This window comes from Postia placenta, assembly GCF_002117355.1.
Source record: "Postia placenta MAD-698-R-SB12 unplaced genomic scaffold POSPLAscaffold_7, whole genome shotgun sequence".
NCBI classification, from domain to species: Eukaryota; Fungi; Basidiomycota; class Agaricomycetes; order Polyporales; family Adustoporiaceae; genus Rhodonia; species Rhodonia placenta.
Genome location: NW_020169838.1, coordinates 1,692,971 through 1,708,658, shown reverse-complemented (window position 1 = coordinate 1,708,658; position 15,688 = coordinate 1,692,971). Strand labels below are relative to the sequence as shown.

General features: G+C 54.9%; 4 protein-coding genes across 4 annotated transcripts; 2 read left to right on the top strand and 2 right to left on the bottom strand.

The window, feature by feature from the left end:
- Window positions 1-313: 313 nt before the first annotated feature.
- Window positions 314-1,235, top strand: POSPLADRAFT_1074505 (hypothetical protein; the record flags this gene model as incomplete). The annotated part of the gene is made up of 6 exons (XM_024482715.1): window positions 314-328; window positions 390-401; window positions 464-578; window positions 636-731; window positions 788-823; window positions 888-1,235. 6 exons carry the CDS (start codon window positions 314-316, stop codon window positions 1,061-1,063), a joined length of 450 nt encoding a protein of 149 aa, XP_024339173.1. The 3' UTR covers window positions 1,064-1,235.
- A 316-nt stretch (window positions 1,236-1,551) lies between these two features.
- Window positions 1,552-6,715, bottom strand: POSPLADRAFT_1034000 (hypothetical protein; the record flags this gene model as incomplete). Its single annotated transcript, XM_024476978.1, has 14 exons — window positions 1,552-1,734; window positions 1,791-2,566; window positions 2,625-2,712; window positions 2,762-2,969; window positions 2,993-3,447; window positions 3,500-3,673; window positions 3,760-3,848; window positions 4,499-4,808; window positions 4,857-5,047; window positions 5,097-5,952; window positions 6,002-6,195; window positions 6,256-6,366; window positions 6,474-6,483; window positions 6,692-6,715. The coding sequence occupies 14 exons, from the start codon at window positions 6,713-6,715 to the stop codon at window positions 1,552-1,554; spliced, it is 3,669 nt and encodes a 1,222-aa protein (XP_024339172.1).
- Window positions 6,716-7,619: 904 nt separating this feature from the next.
- POSPLADRAFT_1142350 (hypothetical protein) lies at window positions 7,620-9,814 on the top strand (the record flags this gene model as incomplete). The annotated part of the gene is made up of 4 exons (XM_024485409.1): window positions 7,620-7,694; window positions 7,757-7,819; window positions 7,875-9,209; window positions 9,260-9,814. 4 exons carry the CDS (start codon window positions 7,620-7,622, stop codon window positions 9,812-9,814), a joined length of 2,028 nt encoding a protein of 675 aa, XP_024339171.1.
- A 751-nt stretch (window positions 9,815-10,565) lies between these two features.
- Window positions 10,566-14,449, bottom strand: POSPLADRAFT_1143658 (hypothetical protein; the record flags this gene model as incomplete). Its single annotated transcript, XM_024485594.1, has 4 exons — window positions 10,566-10,772; window positions 13,566-13,695; window positions 13,767-14,207; window positions 14,262-14,449. The coding sequence occupies 4 exons, from the start codon at window positions 14,447-14,449 to the stop codon at window positions 10,566-10,568; spliced, it is 966 nt and encodes a 321-aa protein (XP_024339170.1).
- Between the last annotated feature and the right edge of the window lie 1,239 nt (window positions 14,450-15,688).

Sequence of the window (15,688 nt, the reverse complement as noted above, 5' to 3'; positions counted from 1 at the left end):
TGAGAGCAACTTGAAGAATCTTGCCAATGTCCAACGTCTGTGGCGAGTTTGTAGACTGTAGTATTGCTCATAGATCCCCTATGGCGCTGGAAGAGGCCCAGTAATATACCGACACTCCTGTTATCGAGTTGCCCAGGACACTGGTGGTACGATCGAAAGTACGATGTAGAAGGGTAAATAGCAGAAAGTAAGTGGAAGTTCATTCCCACGGTCACAAAACAGTATACCAGATAACAGTGATGCTCTGAATAGGCTGTAACAAGCACGACCATCTATCTCGCAGTCTTCCCTCGCATTTCACCCGATTCACGACATGTCTCTCCCCAAGGTATTGCTAACGCTCTCATCAGGGACATTGCGTGCATGCTCATGATGTCCTCTGATCATAGCGGATCATCAAGGTATGTCCACCCGCAATGCCGGCGGACGAGCTGACCACCCGACCAATCTGGGGCACCTAAAGGAAACCGAACGCCTCGTTGCAGACCCTGCACCCGGGATCTCTGCTGCTCCTCATGAAGATAACCTGCGCTACTTCGATGTGACGATCCAGGGCCCTGACGGCAGTCCTTTCGCCAGTATGTACCACCCGCTTCCGCAGTTCCCCCCATGTCTGACCCGGGCATTGTCCGCAGATGGCGTGTTCAGACTAGAGCTCTTCCTCCCGGAGGAGTACCCCATGGCTCCCCCAAAGGTGCGCTTCCTCACCAAGATCTACCACCCTAATATCGGTATGTCATACGCAACTGGCGTGGATTACAGCTGACAACCCCCGCATGCTTCTTAGATAAGCTCGGCCGAATCTGTCTTGATATCCTGAAAGGCAAGTTTGCTCAATAGCTTGCCGCTCCGAAGCTGACCAGCGAACCCCCTGCTGTATGTAACAGACAAATGGTCCCCCGCCCTGCAAATCCGCACCGTCCTTTTGTCGATCCAGGCCCTCCTCAGCTCACCGAACCCCGATGACCCGCTCGCGACCGACGTTGCGAAACATTACAAAGAGAACGAGAAAGACGCGCAGCGCGTCAGCCGAGAATGGACGGAGAAGTACGCGAGCGCATGATAGCCTATCGAGCGGACGTTTGGGTACCGAGAGGAGGAAGCAGTGATGATAGACCACGGCGGGATATACAGCAACGCATGACGTCAATCCTTTCGCTGTAGCTCTAGGTATGTAGTGTGTACGCTTGTAAACGGGCCATCTGAAGATACAAACTCAGTGTACTATTTTTCTCATGCGATGATGCGAGTCCATTGCGTCTTTTTCATTTGGTAATGAGATCATTTCATTTCATTCATTGCATCTAGTCCACGTTCCCATGACAGAAGAAACAGAGAGCAAGTTACGTATAAAGACACCGATATATGTCGAGACAACCCAACAACAACGAAAACAAGTACATATGATGGTTTATGAGTCCAGGACTTCCTGTTGTGTGTGGTACTGAAACATACCGACGTTGCAATGGACACTAGGCCTGAAATGGCTACATACTGCTTAGCCTAATTGGGTACAGTAATTTGCCGCACTAAGGCTGCATATTACGGGGGTTATTCTGATGGAGCTTGCTGTGGTGCCTGCTGAAGTGTCGCCTGTTGGGACGATCCTTGTTGTGACTGTGATTGTGCATCCGCGCTACACGAACAGCCTTCCCGGGGTGTAGCCATATTCGGGTGCGGGCACGACGCAACGAAAGTGGTGAACCCCAGCATGTGGTCCCCGCACCGGCATGGCTACACAAGGCACAAAATATCAGTAATGTCAAAGGCTACACAACGTGCACGCGCACATGCACAAGAAGTAGCCCCTCCTCCGTCGGCTTCACCCGCTGTGCGAAGCTCGCAGTGAGGTTCCAGAAGTACGTCTTCCGGAACGGCACGGTCGTCAGGATCCGCTCTTCGAAGAATTCATCTGCACGCTCAGGCGCGGTGCCCGTGCGCAGGCTCGTATGATCGCGGTCGTCGCGACTGACCGGGGGCGATGCAATGCGGGCGGTGAACGCAGCATCCCCTGGGAACGCGGTGGCCCCGCACGTGAGGTCGCGCCGCGACGCGAACGAATTCAGGTCGACGAGCCCATCGCGTAGCATGACCATTGTACCACACTGCGAGGGCCAGTACTCGTCGCTCTGCGAGGGCTCATAACCCTCGAACCACCACGTCCCTGTGGGAACCCACTCCTGCCAGGGCACTCTCTTCCACGCGCGGCGGAGGCGCCCCGCGTACGGGTTGTGGTGGTCAACCGCGTCGAAGAACGGCTGTGTGCGTGCGAAAACGAGGAAGGAGGCTTCCTCCGACTCCGACGTATCCTCGTGCTTCATCTCGAGGACGAGCCCGAATACTTGCGCAGCAGGGGAAATGTGGAACGGCCTCGCGGAGAACTTGTGCGATGCGGGGTCCGAATGACGACCGCCCTCGCTGCTGTAGTTCTGGATGGTGAGAAGAGCCGAGACGTGTGGCCTCGGCGTCGGTAACTCGAACTTCGCCACCAGAGAGGTCTTGATGCTGGTCCCAGTATTTTCCACAGCATATACGTCTATGGCAACGTGAGATTGCAAGATGGAATCTGCAGACAAGAAAATCAGCCACTCAGCAAGATGCCGTCAGGGAGGTGGATCGCATACCGGTGGGTCGCATACGAATGGGTACTGCCACTAGGCAGTTTTCTGATAGAAGGAAGCCATTGGTTTTGGTTGGCCACATATCAAGGCTCTTCAATAACAGTCAGACTACAAGTTGTCAAGCTCAACACAGGACACACCTCTTTGGCGCCGGTAGTCCAGTCGATTATGATCATCTGCTTGTCGGTGCTTAGACCGATGAGTGGCCCTCGGATTTGCAGCTCATTGCAGTCAGAATGTATTGGTAACTCAATATCCTTAACGTCGGGGCAAGCACGTTTATGAGGAGTGCCATCCGAGAGGTGCAAGAACTTCACGCTGGACAGCTCTAAGTCAACGTTCGTGCAGCTGATCGTCATCGGTATACTCACGGGATGTGCCAGACAGTGCTCTCTTCCCATAATACCAAAAGGTCCTGACTAGGGTCCATACTGAACCTACTCCAATCCTCTCCAAGGCGGGCACTCCATTGTACCGGCGGTTGCTTCCCGTGTGACCCGATGTACTTCACGTCAATGCTATCGAACGGCTGCGGCTCTCGCAGGTCAGGGCCCTGGCCAGGACTTCTGTAAGCACAGACAAGTAGCCCGCCCTGACAGTCCCAGTGTCTGAGCAACCCGGGAATGCACGGAAGGTATATGACCTTGTCCTTCAAAAGAAAGCTAGCTTGCCTGAACGCGCCGTGGCGATCGGCAAGGGCCTTGAGCCGCTCGGATGTGCTACCTTTGTTCTCTGACGAGCCGTCCACGCAATTTGCAAGCCCCAAAGAAACGATATACCGCAGACGTTTGCTCCCTGCGACGATTTGACAGGCATGCCTGCATACCTATGCACCTGATGTGAAAAAGCCCAGGTATCAAAGAAAGAAGAATACGCACCTGTTGGAAAGATAATATATCTTTGAAACACGTCAGAGACAGAATCTCAATAAGGATCTCCGCCGGAAGATCTTTGATATTTGTGGCGGTGGGGGATATGCAAGTGGATTTCCGGGACCGAGCAGGCTGTTTCTGCCTCTTCTTTTCTCGGGGCATGATGGCAGACCAGAATCGCTAGAAGCTGGGACACATGTTCAAGTGGCGAATTGCGCTGTTAGCCTTTCATAAGCAAGACTCGACTCCAAAACATTGGTCCGCACCTCTGACAAGCCTTGGGTGAGCGCTTCGCTTGCAATATCAGAAATACTGCGTGTCAGGCGTTGACCAGAGTCAAAGTAGCTTGACCTATCTGCTGGGAGGAGAAGGAGTGGACTGTCCGTATGTACCAGACGAGTCTATGCTTGTTCCGTGATAGGTAAGGGTAAGTATGCTGGGCTTGAGCGCTCGCTACTAGTAATTGTGGCCCATTTTATCGTGGGAAAATGCGCATTTGAATGGCTTCTATACGTGGGAATCGAAGTATTACTTGATCGCCGTTATTGATTGGACACGCTGAAACTGCATCGCGACTCAGACTTCGTCGCTTCTGGGGTATTAGAATCGCATCAATTATGTGTGGTCAACCTGAGTATGCGATCAATGTCCGCTACCCTGATTCCTGAAAGTGCGGGTGCTGTCCTGCAGCCAAAACTACAGCTTCGTAATTGCTCTGTCTTGACGGACTAAATTATACGTAATACATCGTTCGGGAATTGCATGCAGCATGTATTCAAGAGCGGTATCGGACAGCTAGTCGTGTTGTATTCCACAACCCGCTGGGCAGGGCACAACCGATTTGTACCATGAGCCAGCGCATCAACGTCAATATGTCACGGGGTTCTATAAGGCCGTCGTCTGTCAGATGCTAGGTGTGAACTTGACAAAACAAATAGATCCCTTCGCCGCTGTATCTTATCCACATGAGCCGCGTACGACATTGCAGCTCTTGTATCAGCTTACCTGCCACAGGCGCCCCATTTCCCTCCCCCGAAACATCACCGAGGCTACCACCATCCCGCTGTGCGCGCTGGCGCACCGCACGGCTCAGCAACGACGGATCCCATATCGTCCAGAGAGCAGTGTGCGTGATCTGCAAGTCGCTGCTCGACATGCTCTGCGGGCGCCCGGACTCTGAGTCGCTGAAGTCCGCGAGACGCAAGACCGATATGCGCGTAAACGGATCGCTCGATGACACAGGGGGACCTCCTTGCTTGCCTCCTGGGAGATAGTACGCCGGGTCGACGTTGACTATGTAGATCTCGTCGGAAGCCTGGGTTAGAGATCAGCTTTAGGGAATCCTGGATGGTTGAGCTCTCACTGCCTGTATAGCAAGTCGGTTTGGCTGTCCTTCCCAAGCAAGATCTCGCAACGGCTGTCCGAAATATATGCGTTTCACGATGTCGGAGAAAGATACAATTTCACGATCAACACGCGCAAAGTCGGGGACGAGGTACAGCAGACCGAAGGCGGTGATCGCGGCCAGGTGCTTCCCATCGGGCGAGAATCGCGCTGGAAGGCGTCAGAGCTGCATTGTCTATACAACGCACCAACAACGCACCTGCTATGAAATAGGGCGGAAGACGGGATACACCACTAACGTGGACAAGGGCTTGGGCATCGTCTGAAAGCGGCCCTTCCGGAGGATGTACGACCTCCATTTCTTCCAGAGCGTCCGTACCGGCAACCCAGGCCAGGCTCCCTTCTGTGAGATGTTTCATCTCCGGTGCCACCCTTGAGCGGTTGACGTCAGGTAGCTTCCGCAATTGCATCCCAACCTCTCGGTAAAATTGCGGCGGTTTGTCTTCCGCAAGCACCAGGATCCTCGTCGCCCTAGAGTCGTCTGCCATGCCGGGCTTCACCTCTCCACGGCGAGGTACAATCACGACGGCCGAGTGCAAGCACACGGCGATGTAGCCCTCGGTCACATCGAGATCCATCACAACACGGTCCGAGATCGGGGCCAGAGCGAAACTCGGTGGAGCACCGACAACGTGGTCCATATCAAATGAGGAGATCCGCCGTAAGAGCGTACCGTCCCGGACGTCGAACAAGAGCAAGGCGCCACCATCTTGCGAGCTCATCAGCGCAAGCACGGGGAACCGCAGGCGGAATATCCGCACGACGCCGACATGCGGTGCGCCGATGTATGCATGTGGTGCGTATCTTCCCCGCAGGCCTTTCTCAGAATGCCCGAGCGGCAATTGGGCGGCAGTCGCCCGCGCCTCTTCGAATTGGAACGCACGCGCCGCAGCGGGCGATAGCGTGATGGGTGTTGGAATGGCATGCACGCCAGTGTGCGATGAGGTGTCGACGGAAATATCTGATGCGCGGCGCCATATCTCTATGCCTCGATCTCTGCTGGGAAATACCAGGAAGCCGTCAGACAGCTCGCACGTGCTGCGGAACAAGTATCTCTGAGACGGATCAGCATCTTCTATCTTCTGTGCGAGTCTCATCACGTACTGGACTAAACCTCCAAAGGACGCGGTTGTCCTCCATTGCATGCACGGTCATGCCGCCCGCGCGCGATAAGGACAGCATTGTCTGCTGCTCTTCATCGATTTGGAAGCGCAATACGCCGTCCTGGGATGTGTAACCTCCCTCCAGAACAAATCCATGCCCAGCCCAGTTGTTGTCCAGCACTGTCGAGCGCCTGCCTACTTGATATGATCAGTTCGCGACTCAAGGATCTCGAAGATCGGGATCTGAGAACGCACAGAATTCCTTCCAGCTCTCCACACCACCTAACCATGGACCCCTTCTGGATTCCTTCGATTTGATGTCCTCGAGTGAAGTCTCCGATAATGCAAAGCGATGCAGGATGGCCGCTTGATGATATATGGTCTGTTCATTATCATTGATGAGAGAACGCGCCCCGCGGGATACCAGTTGGAGCGAGCGCAGATCACGTATGGAGAGGAACGAGAGCACATACAGAGAGATATCTAGGGGGAAAGTTAGCAGCATGCTGCCTCGTTCACTACAGGTATGTGGAGCGGTGCGAGCTCAAGGTTGTTGTTAGGTCCCAAAATTTGGTATGGTATCAACACCACAAGCGCTCGGAAGCTGTATGAGAATAGATATGACAGAGCATCATTCAATTCCTAAGTATTGCAGACAGCTTGACCGAGAGCAGAAGGCCACAGCACTCACAACGTTTACGTTTTCAACGACCATTATTCGCGGCTGAATGTGGAAGGAAGGAAGGATCAGCACTTGACGCTACTGTCCCATACCGGGTAGTCGGCAGACCCTCCAAGTCGGCACCCTTGCCTGATTGGCCCAGGAGCCAAATTCATTGATCGGATTGCGAGCATCCCGAGAGATTCCGGGGAATGCTGCTCTCTGATTGGCGGTAGGTCACGCCTACCGACTTGGGAGATCTGCCGGTATGGCACAGTATTTTGTCGATGATTGAGTCAAATGACGTCATTATCGGCCCAGAACCGACACCTGCTTGCGCTGATGTTCCACGTGCAGTCCCGAGGTTTGAGGCTTATTTTGTTGAAGCTTTCGTGGGTTTATGTCGAGACGGAGGATATATGAGAGATCTTCGCTTTGTAGCACAGAGGTGTATCAACCCAGGGCCCCTGTGCGAAAGTAACCAGCAGCCGTGACATTCTACCTTGAGGATGCGATGTGCGAGATTATGAAGTGGCAGCCACCTCGGGTATGTAGCTGCCTATCAAGCAGCATGAGATAGTACGAAGCAGTTGTGCCATAAACGTACTGTGAATATACGCTGCAGACAATTCGTTGAGCGGCCGTGCGAGCATGAAGGCGGTGGAAGTCAACCGGAATGTCACATATTTGTATCACGCGCCTTGTCCGAGGAGTAGTTTGTTTGAGGACAGAGTCACGACTCACTACTCGATGCGTGTAATCCTATGCAGGAAACTGTAGCAGCAAACTTTCAGAAATTCACAGCACGCCGATCATGGGACCTGCGGCCGAGACACGCCTAGTCCTCAAAGATTGGACCTGACAGGCTGACTCACACCCGTGCGGCGGTGTTCGACTACAGGAGTCCTTTCTTTACCTCTTTCTCCTGTGGATATCGCTCTCAGCTGAAATTTCTGACATGGCGATCGGCCTAGTACGGGCACAGGAGTTGAAAGGTGCCATCCTAGCCGCACAATGTGCGAAGGACCTCGAGGTAATACATGTTCTAACCCCGAGCAGGTTTCCAAATCAATACGGCGACTGAAGGATAACTAGGGTGTTCGAAGGCTTTTTGAATGCGCACGCGATGAGCTCGTATGGTCGCCTGCCCTGTCTGATGTAAGTATTACTCACCGATCCTTCCTGCTTTCGGCTATATGGCCTGATTCGGCAGAGGATTGGAGACCTTCGGCAGATAATATCGTCCGTCCCGCCATCGACCTTCCCCGAAGACGAATACATGGAAGATCTGGCAGCTGAAATTAATCAGAAGTTTGAAGAAGACCTGTGGGTGACACCAGAAAACATGATCGAGCGGTGGTACACGGAGCCTCCACTTCCCTCCGTGGAAACCGTTCATCTGACATTCCGGGATGCTACCGCTGATCACAAAGCATTTGGCGCCCTTGAAATTTGGGCGGATGAGGAAGTGGAATCTATAATAGATGGAGCTGTCCTCGATACCCTACTTCGGTTCCGCATTCGTGCGAATAAGAAGTACAGGCATCCATATCGGCCATCTCTCGATTTCGACATACTGCTTCCTAAGGCTGAGGGGGCGGAGTCGGAGCTCATTAACATCGACAACCTCGATGAATACTTAGTCCAGACCATTCTCGCCCGTCTCGGAGACACAAAAGTCATCAAGTACGTACGCAATGACGACCAGAATGGCGAAGCGCAGTTCTACGTCGAGAATACGGATCCCTGGGCGAGGACACTCCCGGATTGGCTCTCACCCGCCCCGCCAACATGGTGTAGATACACCCCACCCGTCTCATATACGCGCGCCGCATCTCGGACTGCTGCTGACGGAATTCAGTACAAGGAAGTGCCTCTATTATACTTCGGTGGGACGGGCCGCGACATTCTGCCAAGTATCACAATGCCTCCCCTCGTTGTATCGCACGTATACCTTCCTGTACAGCACCGCGAAGGTGACTACTGCCATGCACTAGGTGATGAGGTCGACCATGTGGTCTCTGCCGACAGACTCGTCCCTCCGCTTACCGACGCACAGGCACGCAGCCTCCTCGGTCGTGCCATTCAGTTCTCAACCGCACCGCTTCCCGAGCCGCGCGACGACAACAGGCCACAGAAGAAGCGCAAGAAGACCAGGCCCCTTTATACCACCTTGCAGACAGTGGTGGTCTGGGGCTACGATCCGGCTACCTCGCTACTCTCCTGTACCTCCCCATTTGGACTGCGGAACACTGATTTTGTGCTGGATCTCCGCGTGGCGGACAGAGAGGTCATCGCCGCCGATAAGCAGGAAGACCCTTATGGCGTAACCCGAAAGTTTGCGCATTGGCTGGGCGTCGTGAGCAGCCCACAGGACCGGAAACTGAGAGAGGAACGGGCAATGGGGACTGCCGCGATTTCTGTGCAAGCACAAGACGAGAATCCAGAAGAGGTGGCAGATATCCCAGAGGAGAATGACGGCACCCTGATTCCCATCGAGGGGCTCGTGATGCGTCTAAACATAGACGATACAACGCGCATCTTCGAGGTACGACTAACCTTGCACTTCACCAATGTCGGATCTGACACGCCGGATAGGTCTTGGTCAAAGACCGCATGCTTCTGGGCGATGCCACCCTCGCGACGGTCCATGGCGGCCTTGACTTTGACGTGACCGTCGACGGGCTCAAGCCCGGGATCTGGCACAGCCTCGTGGACGACGATGGGGAGGTCGAGCTGCTCTGGGCCCGGCCGGGACACGTCGACTACGAGGACCCCGAGCCCCTCGAGGATGACCAAATGAGCACTCCATTCAGCATGGAAGACGATAGCAGGTGGGCAGAGCTCGGGGTGTATGGCGTCGACTCGGGGATCTCGGGTGCCATAATGCAGTCGGTATTCGTGGAGGACGGCGTTCTAACCAGCGATGAAGGCGGCACGCGCGATGTCATGGATGTCCTCACCAAGCAGGCATTTGAAGAGCTGGGTAGTGAATTCATTGCCGTCCCCGGCGGCATTGTATGGTCCGGACAAGACGGCACGTACGTTGTGAGAGGACACAAAGATGACGACGGCTTGCTGGTTGCTATCACCATCAGGGTTGAGGAAGGCAGAGTCCCTCCTTTGAATCTCAGGATGCCCAAGAACTTGTAAATGTATTTCGTACATCGGCTTAAGACCGCTGAACCGCTCCAGAGGACTATTCAATGTACAATGCTGTATTAATACATTTTCGAGTTTTCGGCTGTGCTATATACCCTCATGGGCAAAACGTCCACGCGCGAAGTTGAGATGGACTCCAGCTCCAACTCTTACCAGTTTCCTTATCGCAAACACCTATTGGGGTGGGTCTTGGCTAGAGCTGTGAACGTTTGTCCGACCCATATATCGTTTATGTTCTCATGCTGTCATTAGCTATTGCACGACTCAACGACAGTCTCTTTGTTCCACCCATGTAGAACAGGGGAAAGCCGTATGAAATGCTTCTCTCATACACCCTTGGTCCCCTCTGCATTTTCACAAGGATCGCTGAGATAAAAGCTACGTTACAAATGACAGTTTATCAAGTACAGCGCTCTCAATTTGTACCCTAGTGCTGCATAAAGTTGACGTTGTCGCATGTTGCATCGCTTGTGCACCAGGCCGTCTCAGTTCACGCGCGAGGCACAGACTCTAAGGCACATCCAGGATGTGGCAATCCTACTGCAACACACAATATATTCGTGAGCAGTTTTTAAATAAACGCTAGCGTCATGTCAAAAGAACGATTGCGGAGGAATGTAGTAGAAACTTCAAGGAGAACACCGTCACGGACCTCAGAGCCTTGACTAATAGACTAATAGAAAGAAGTCCTAGAATCAGATGAATGGGGGGGATATGAATGTCGATACCTGGCGGCAGTGTTCTACCGTCCACGACCGAAGGGGCCTGTTTCGAACATCTCCCTGACATTGAAGCCGAAGATGAGCACCACCGACAGCATCTCTGGGACTACGTGAAAGATGTAGAATGTCGCCTTCGAGCCGGAGTCATTCAATGAGCCGGGGGCGGTGGAATCCAAAGCGTCCGTCTGGAAACGCATGACCACAAGTCGGTACACCGCAACCGTGGACTGCGCAGGGAGGAATTCCGTCAATCATGTGGCCTGGGCATGCGAGAAGCTGCGCGCTCACCAGCAGCAAGATGTTGACGACGATGAACAATGTCTTCCGGCGCGATACATTTCTGTCGACGTACGCGCCCACTATCGCGGCGAGGCCGGTCAGCTGGAGCAGGACGAGAGCCATCCCAGCCGCCAGGTATCTGCATGGCGTTTTAATGTCAATGCCGTCGCCCGTGTACGCCCCTAGACAGCACACACACCTCAACACTTGCACTTCGCGCGCCTTCCCAGATTGGGTGATCGCATCGTAGTATATGCCGCCGGCAACCGCGCCCAATCCTATCACCGCGAAGTAATGGGCCTGGAGGATGAAGCCTCCAGCCCACAAAACACGACTTCGATAGGCGACCTCTGGGTTCACCGGCACGTCATCGGGTTTGGTGGACGGCCTATCCGATGCCCCGTCGGAACGCGGTGTTATTTGTTGCAGCTCCTCGTCGGTCCTAGCCGACTCGCCCTTGAGCGCGTTGACCAACAAACAGCGGGTCAGACCGAGCAGGGTCTGCCCCATCGAGATGAAGCCGATGGCATAGGTCGTCTGGAGGTACGTCAAGATTTCCTTGTTGACGCCCCCGCCTGTCTCGTGTGCTTCAGCAGTGCGTAGTGAGAAGTCCGCTACTCTGTACGACCAAAACAAAAATCAATCGTGGATCGCTCACGACGACGCGCAGACATACCTCCCGAGAGCAAAGCTGGCCGTGGCAATAAGGAGGGTGGTTCGCGAGGCCGGAGAGAAGGCGCGGTAGAGGATCAAGGGCGCTAGGAGGCCGTACAGCACGACGAAGACGACTGAGGGCGCAAAATCAACTGAAAGAGGGGCACCGCCCACGGGGGACGGGAACACTTCGCCAGCGGGTGAAGACATGGTAAATATAAGCTGAATAGAGGGCCTCGCTCTCCTCGTTTATCCCTTTTATCACCTATCTCTTGAGGGCGCATGTTTTACTGCGTATTGCTGCGCCTGAGCAGAAGCGGTACCAAATTGGATGTTGCGACACCGCACCGGCTCCGTTCCATGGAGATTGACAGGAAAGAACCATATTATAGGCGTCCATCCAAAACGCAGCATCGCAAGTCTCCGCAGTCAGTGCCTTCCCAGCATGCTCCCGATTCGAGGCAGGAGGGCGTCAGTCTTGTCCACCACAGTTGACTATTTGCAAAGCACATCGCGAGGCTCTCTCAAGTAAGCTTTGCCATTCCCCCGCACGCATTCCTGTGTATTTCAGAGAAGCATCGCGGCGTGAATCTCGCTCCCTACATCTTTGGATGGCTGTCTATTCAAGTTATCCATGCCGACGAGTCGAGCCGAGCTGGCACGGCGCCCGAGTGCACGTCATGGACCAACGTACAAGAACTGACATCGGTGATTTATTGCTACAGCATTTGGGCGGGCGGCATCTGTACGGGAGCAATTGGTGGAGAATTGGCTCGAACGCAGCAAGCGGCAGTAATACCACTGAGGCGGACAACCGAGGCTCGTGTTAATGGACAGCTAGCAAAGTGAACCTCAAAAGAGATAAGAGTTGCCCGGGATATGTAGCCTTAGAGACTTATCTCCCGCAGAGACCTGAAAGGGATTTGCGGTCAGTCACTGCTTACAAGCGCTGGTAAACTTTGGCAAGCTCTGTAGACGCTCAGTGTCGATCTCAGATTCGATACTTGTTGAAAGAGGCAGTCCTCCTGACTAGAATGTTGCCGTCTTACCGAGCTCTTCTTCTGAAACGCGGCCAGAAAACGCATTCGATTTACGGCGTAAGGGTGCGCTTCTGTTACTGCTGTATTATGGGACAGTGGAAACATGCGACTCTGACTCTCGGACCCTGTGATTCAGAGTCGAGCCTCGAGGTGGTCCGGTAATGCTACTTACCTTGGTCACCTACTATCCACCTCAAAGAGCACACAACCGGCAGCGGGCGATCTCCGGGCGCAGTGTATGCTATGCTACCGAGTGTACAATGTCCGCGTCCGACCCAGATATCCATCAGCCGATCATTGCCAGGGACAGCCTCGAGGGTGACAACTGCGCGTTGATTTCGACACTCAAGTGTTGACAGCGGTCGAACAAAAACGGGGTAGATGTAACCGGGTGAGATTGTGTGCTCTGATTGGCTAGCAGCACGCATGCTAGTACGTAAAGTAAATCTCATGCGTTCACAGAATCACACCTGCCTGCCAGTGTGGGTACTGGCGCCTGCAAGGCCCCGCGGTGCGTATCGGCGCACGCACATGCATGTCTGTTTCAGGAGCGGGGAATGCACTGAGCGTACTCGTGATATCCAGTCTCCTTATAATCTCTTCTTCCCGCTGACAGCTTTGCTTTGCACGAGAATTAAAGAATAGGGCATAACGTCGCCTTGTACGAGCATCGTATACGAAGAATAGGGCACATAGCGTCGTAGAATATAATAATTTAATACGTCCACACGACAATACCTCTACAACAAGCACGCTCCACAAACAATGTCCGACGCAGCCACAGCACTCATCCGCGACCCAGGGGACCCGTCTGGTACATCTGCCGGAGGTTGACACCGAACAGCAGCGTCACCGCGATGAGCTCCGGTACGATGTGGAAGACGTAGAAGGCGATCTTCGACCCGTCGCTGTTGAGCGACCCCGGCGCGGTCGACTCCAGCGCGTGCGTCTGGAAGCGCATCACGAAGAGCCGGTAGGTCGCAGGGATCGACTGCAGGGATGGCGAGTGAGCACCATCGCCGGGCGGACAGCAAGCGCAGGACGTACCAGCAGAGCGGCGTTGAAGCAGATGAAGAGCACATGCGTGCGCGGAATGCGGGGATAGCGCATCCACGCGATCAGCGCGAGCACGATGGTGAACTGCAGGAGGCACAGCGCGGTCCCCGACCCCAGGTACCTGTGCCGCCAGACGACAAACACGAACATGAGCCGCCGCCCCGGACACCCCCACAGCCATCGCGCACTCACCGCAGCGTCTGCACGAGTTGCGCCTTCGCGGGGTCCGTGATCGCCTGGAAGTAGAAAGTGCCCGAGATGATGCCGAACGCGAACGCCGTCCAGTACGTGAGCTCCGCGGCGAAGGTCACGCCCATGATGACGCGCACGCGGCGCGCGGTGCGCGGGTCCGCCTCCGCCTCCGCGGGCTTCTTGAGCTCGAACGCCTCGCCGGGTTCCGCGGTGAGCGGCCGCCCCTCCGCGTCGCGGTCCGCGCTCGCGAACGGGTCGGACGCGCTCGCGGCGTGTTCGCGCGCCGCGTGCACGAGCATGACGCGCGTGAGCCCGAGCAGCGTCTGGCCCATCGAGATGAAGCCCCCGGCGTACGTCGTCTGCATGTACGTCACGATCTCGTGGTTCACGCGGTCGCTCGGGTTGCGCGCCTCGAGCGCGCGCACCGCGAAGTCCACCGTCCTGTCGGGGGCGCGTGTCAGACGGGCGCGCGGATGACGCGCACTGAAGGCTCACCTCTCAAGCCCGAAGATGACGCATCCGATGAGGAAGACGTTGCGCGACTTGGGCGAGGCGGCGCGGTATATGATGAGCGGCGCAAGGGTGCCGTACAAGACGGCGAGCACGACGGACGGCGCGAAGTCGAAGTTGAATGGCGCGCCGCCGACGGGCGAAGGAAAAAAGTGGCCAGCAGGCGCAGACATGGGCGTGTCGTAAAGAGGAAAGGAGAAGACAGATAAAGTGTCGTAACAAGTGCAGTCCGGCCGGTCCGCGGGGCGTTGATGAAGGAAGAAAGTAGTTGTGGTGAAAATTGTGCTTTGTCGCTCCAGCACGATCAAGCTTTATCTATCGCTCGCGTCTCTCGCTTGGCAACCGTACATTGCGGTGCTAAAGTGTTGAGTGCTGCGCGAGCGCGTTACAGAGCCGATTGCGGCAATGGCCCTTGTTCGTAGAGCCAACGCACCATTGGATACAATGGTACAGAGATGGCGCTGACCCGGCTGTGTCGCATGCAATATGCGTATTGCGTCTACCACTGATGCCACGGTCGAGCGCTGTCATGGTTCGCAAACCGCGACGCCCGAAGGAAGACCTTATCCAGAGAAGGAAGACGCCGGAAAATGTGTCGGGGATTTTATGATGGCATACGTCAAACACATGTAGGCTGATCTGTCCAATGGCTGAGACTCACCGAGGACGACTGGAAATGGTGAATCACGTACCATGCGCTGCAGAGCATCCGGCACGCAGGTCGATAATCACAACAACACGTCCCGGAAGCAATCGCCGTAACAGGTACGCGGCGCCGTGCACTTTGCACTAGCGGTGCATTGCCGTGGGATACCGATTGACAGCATGGTGACGAACTGTCCTGCACATCATCTGGGCGCGCGATGTCGGTCCTTTTCAATGCATCGAGCATGGAGTCCTGCACGAGATAGGCAGGTGGTGTCCATTGTCGCCAGGACTGCCCATTCCGATCTATGCGGAGGGCGGATAGGAGGGAGTATGCGCAGCAGGCAGCGCGTAACAAGCTGTGATGGGGAAACTCAGAACGTCGGAGGTGGCGGTGCACTACACTTCGTGGGCGGCAATCCGCAGTGGGAGGCGGGCGGAGGCCGAGCGGCCGGCCGAGGGCCGTAACAGCCTGTAACAGCTCGTGAAGGCCATGCATACAATCGATAGACGCGCTGTGCAACGAGGTTAGACCGTCAACAGGGCTGTGATTGCGGAGTATACGCAGATGCTGTATACCTATGATATTCCCGATGGGAATACTCGAAAAACCGGATGAGTCAATGCTGCCACAAACCCATGCGGCACTTTGCTTCAGTAATCTATGTGGCTTTATGGGGAGTACATGAACAGGTGCCCGTAGATAGTACATCAATATCGTGTCCTTCAAAGTTCTAAATTTTGCACGGCCTATCATATCTGTACGA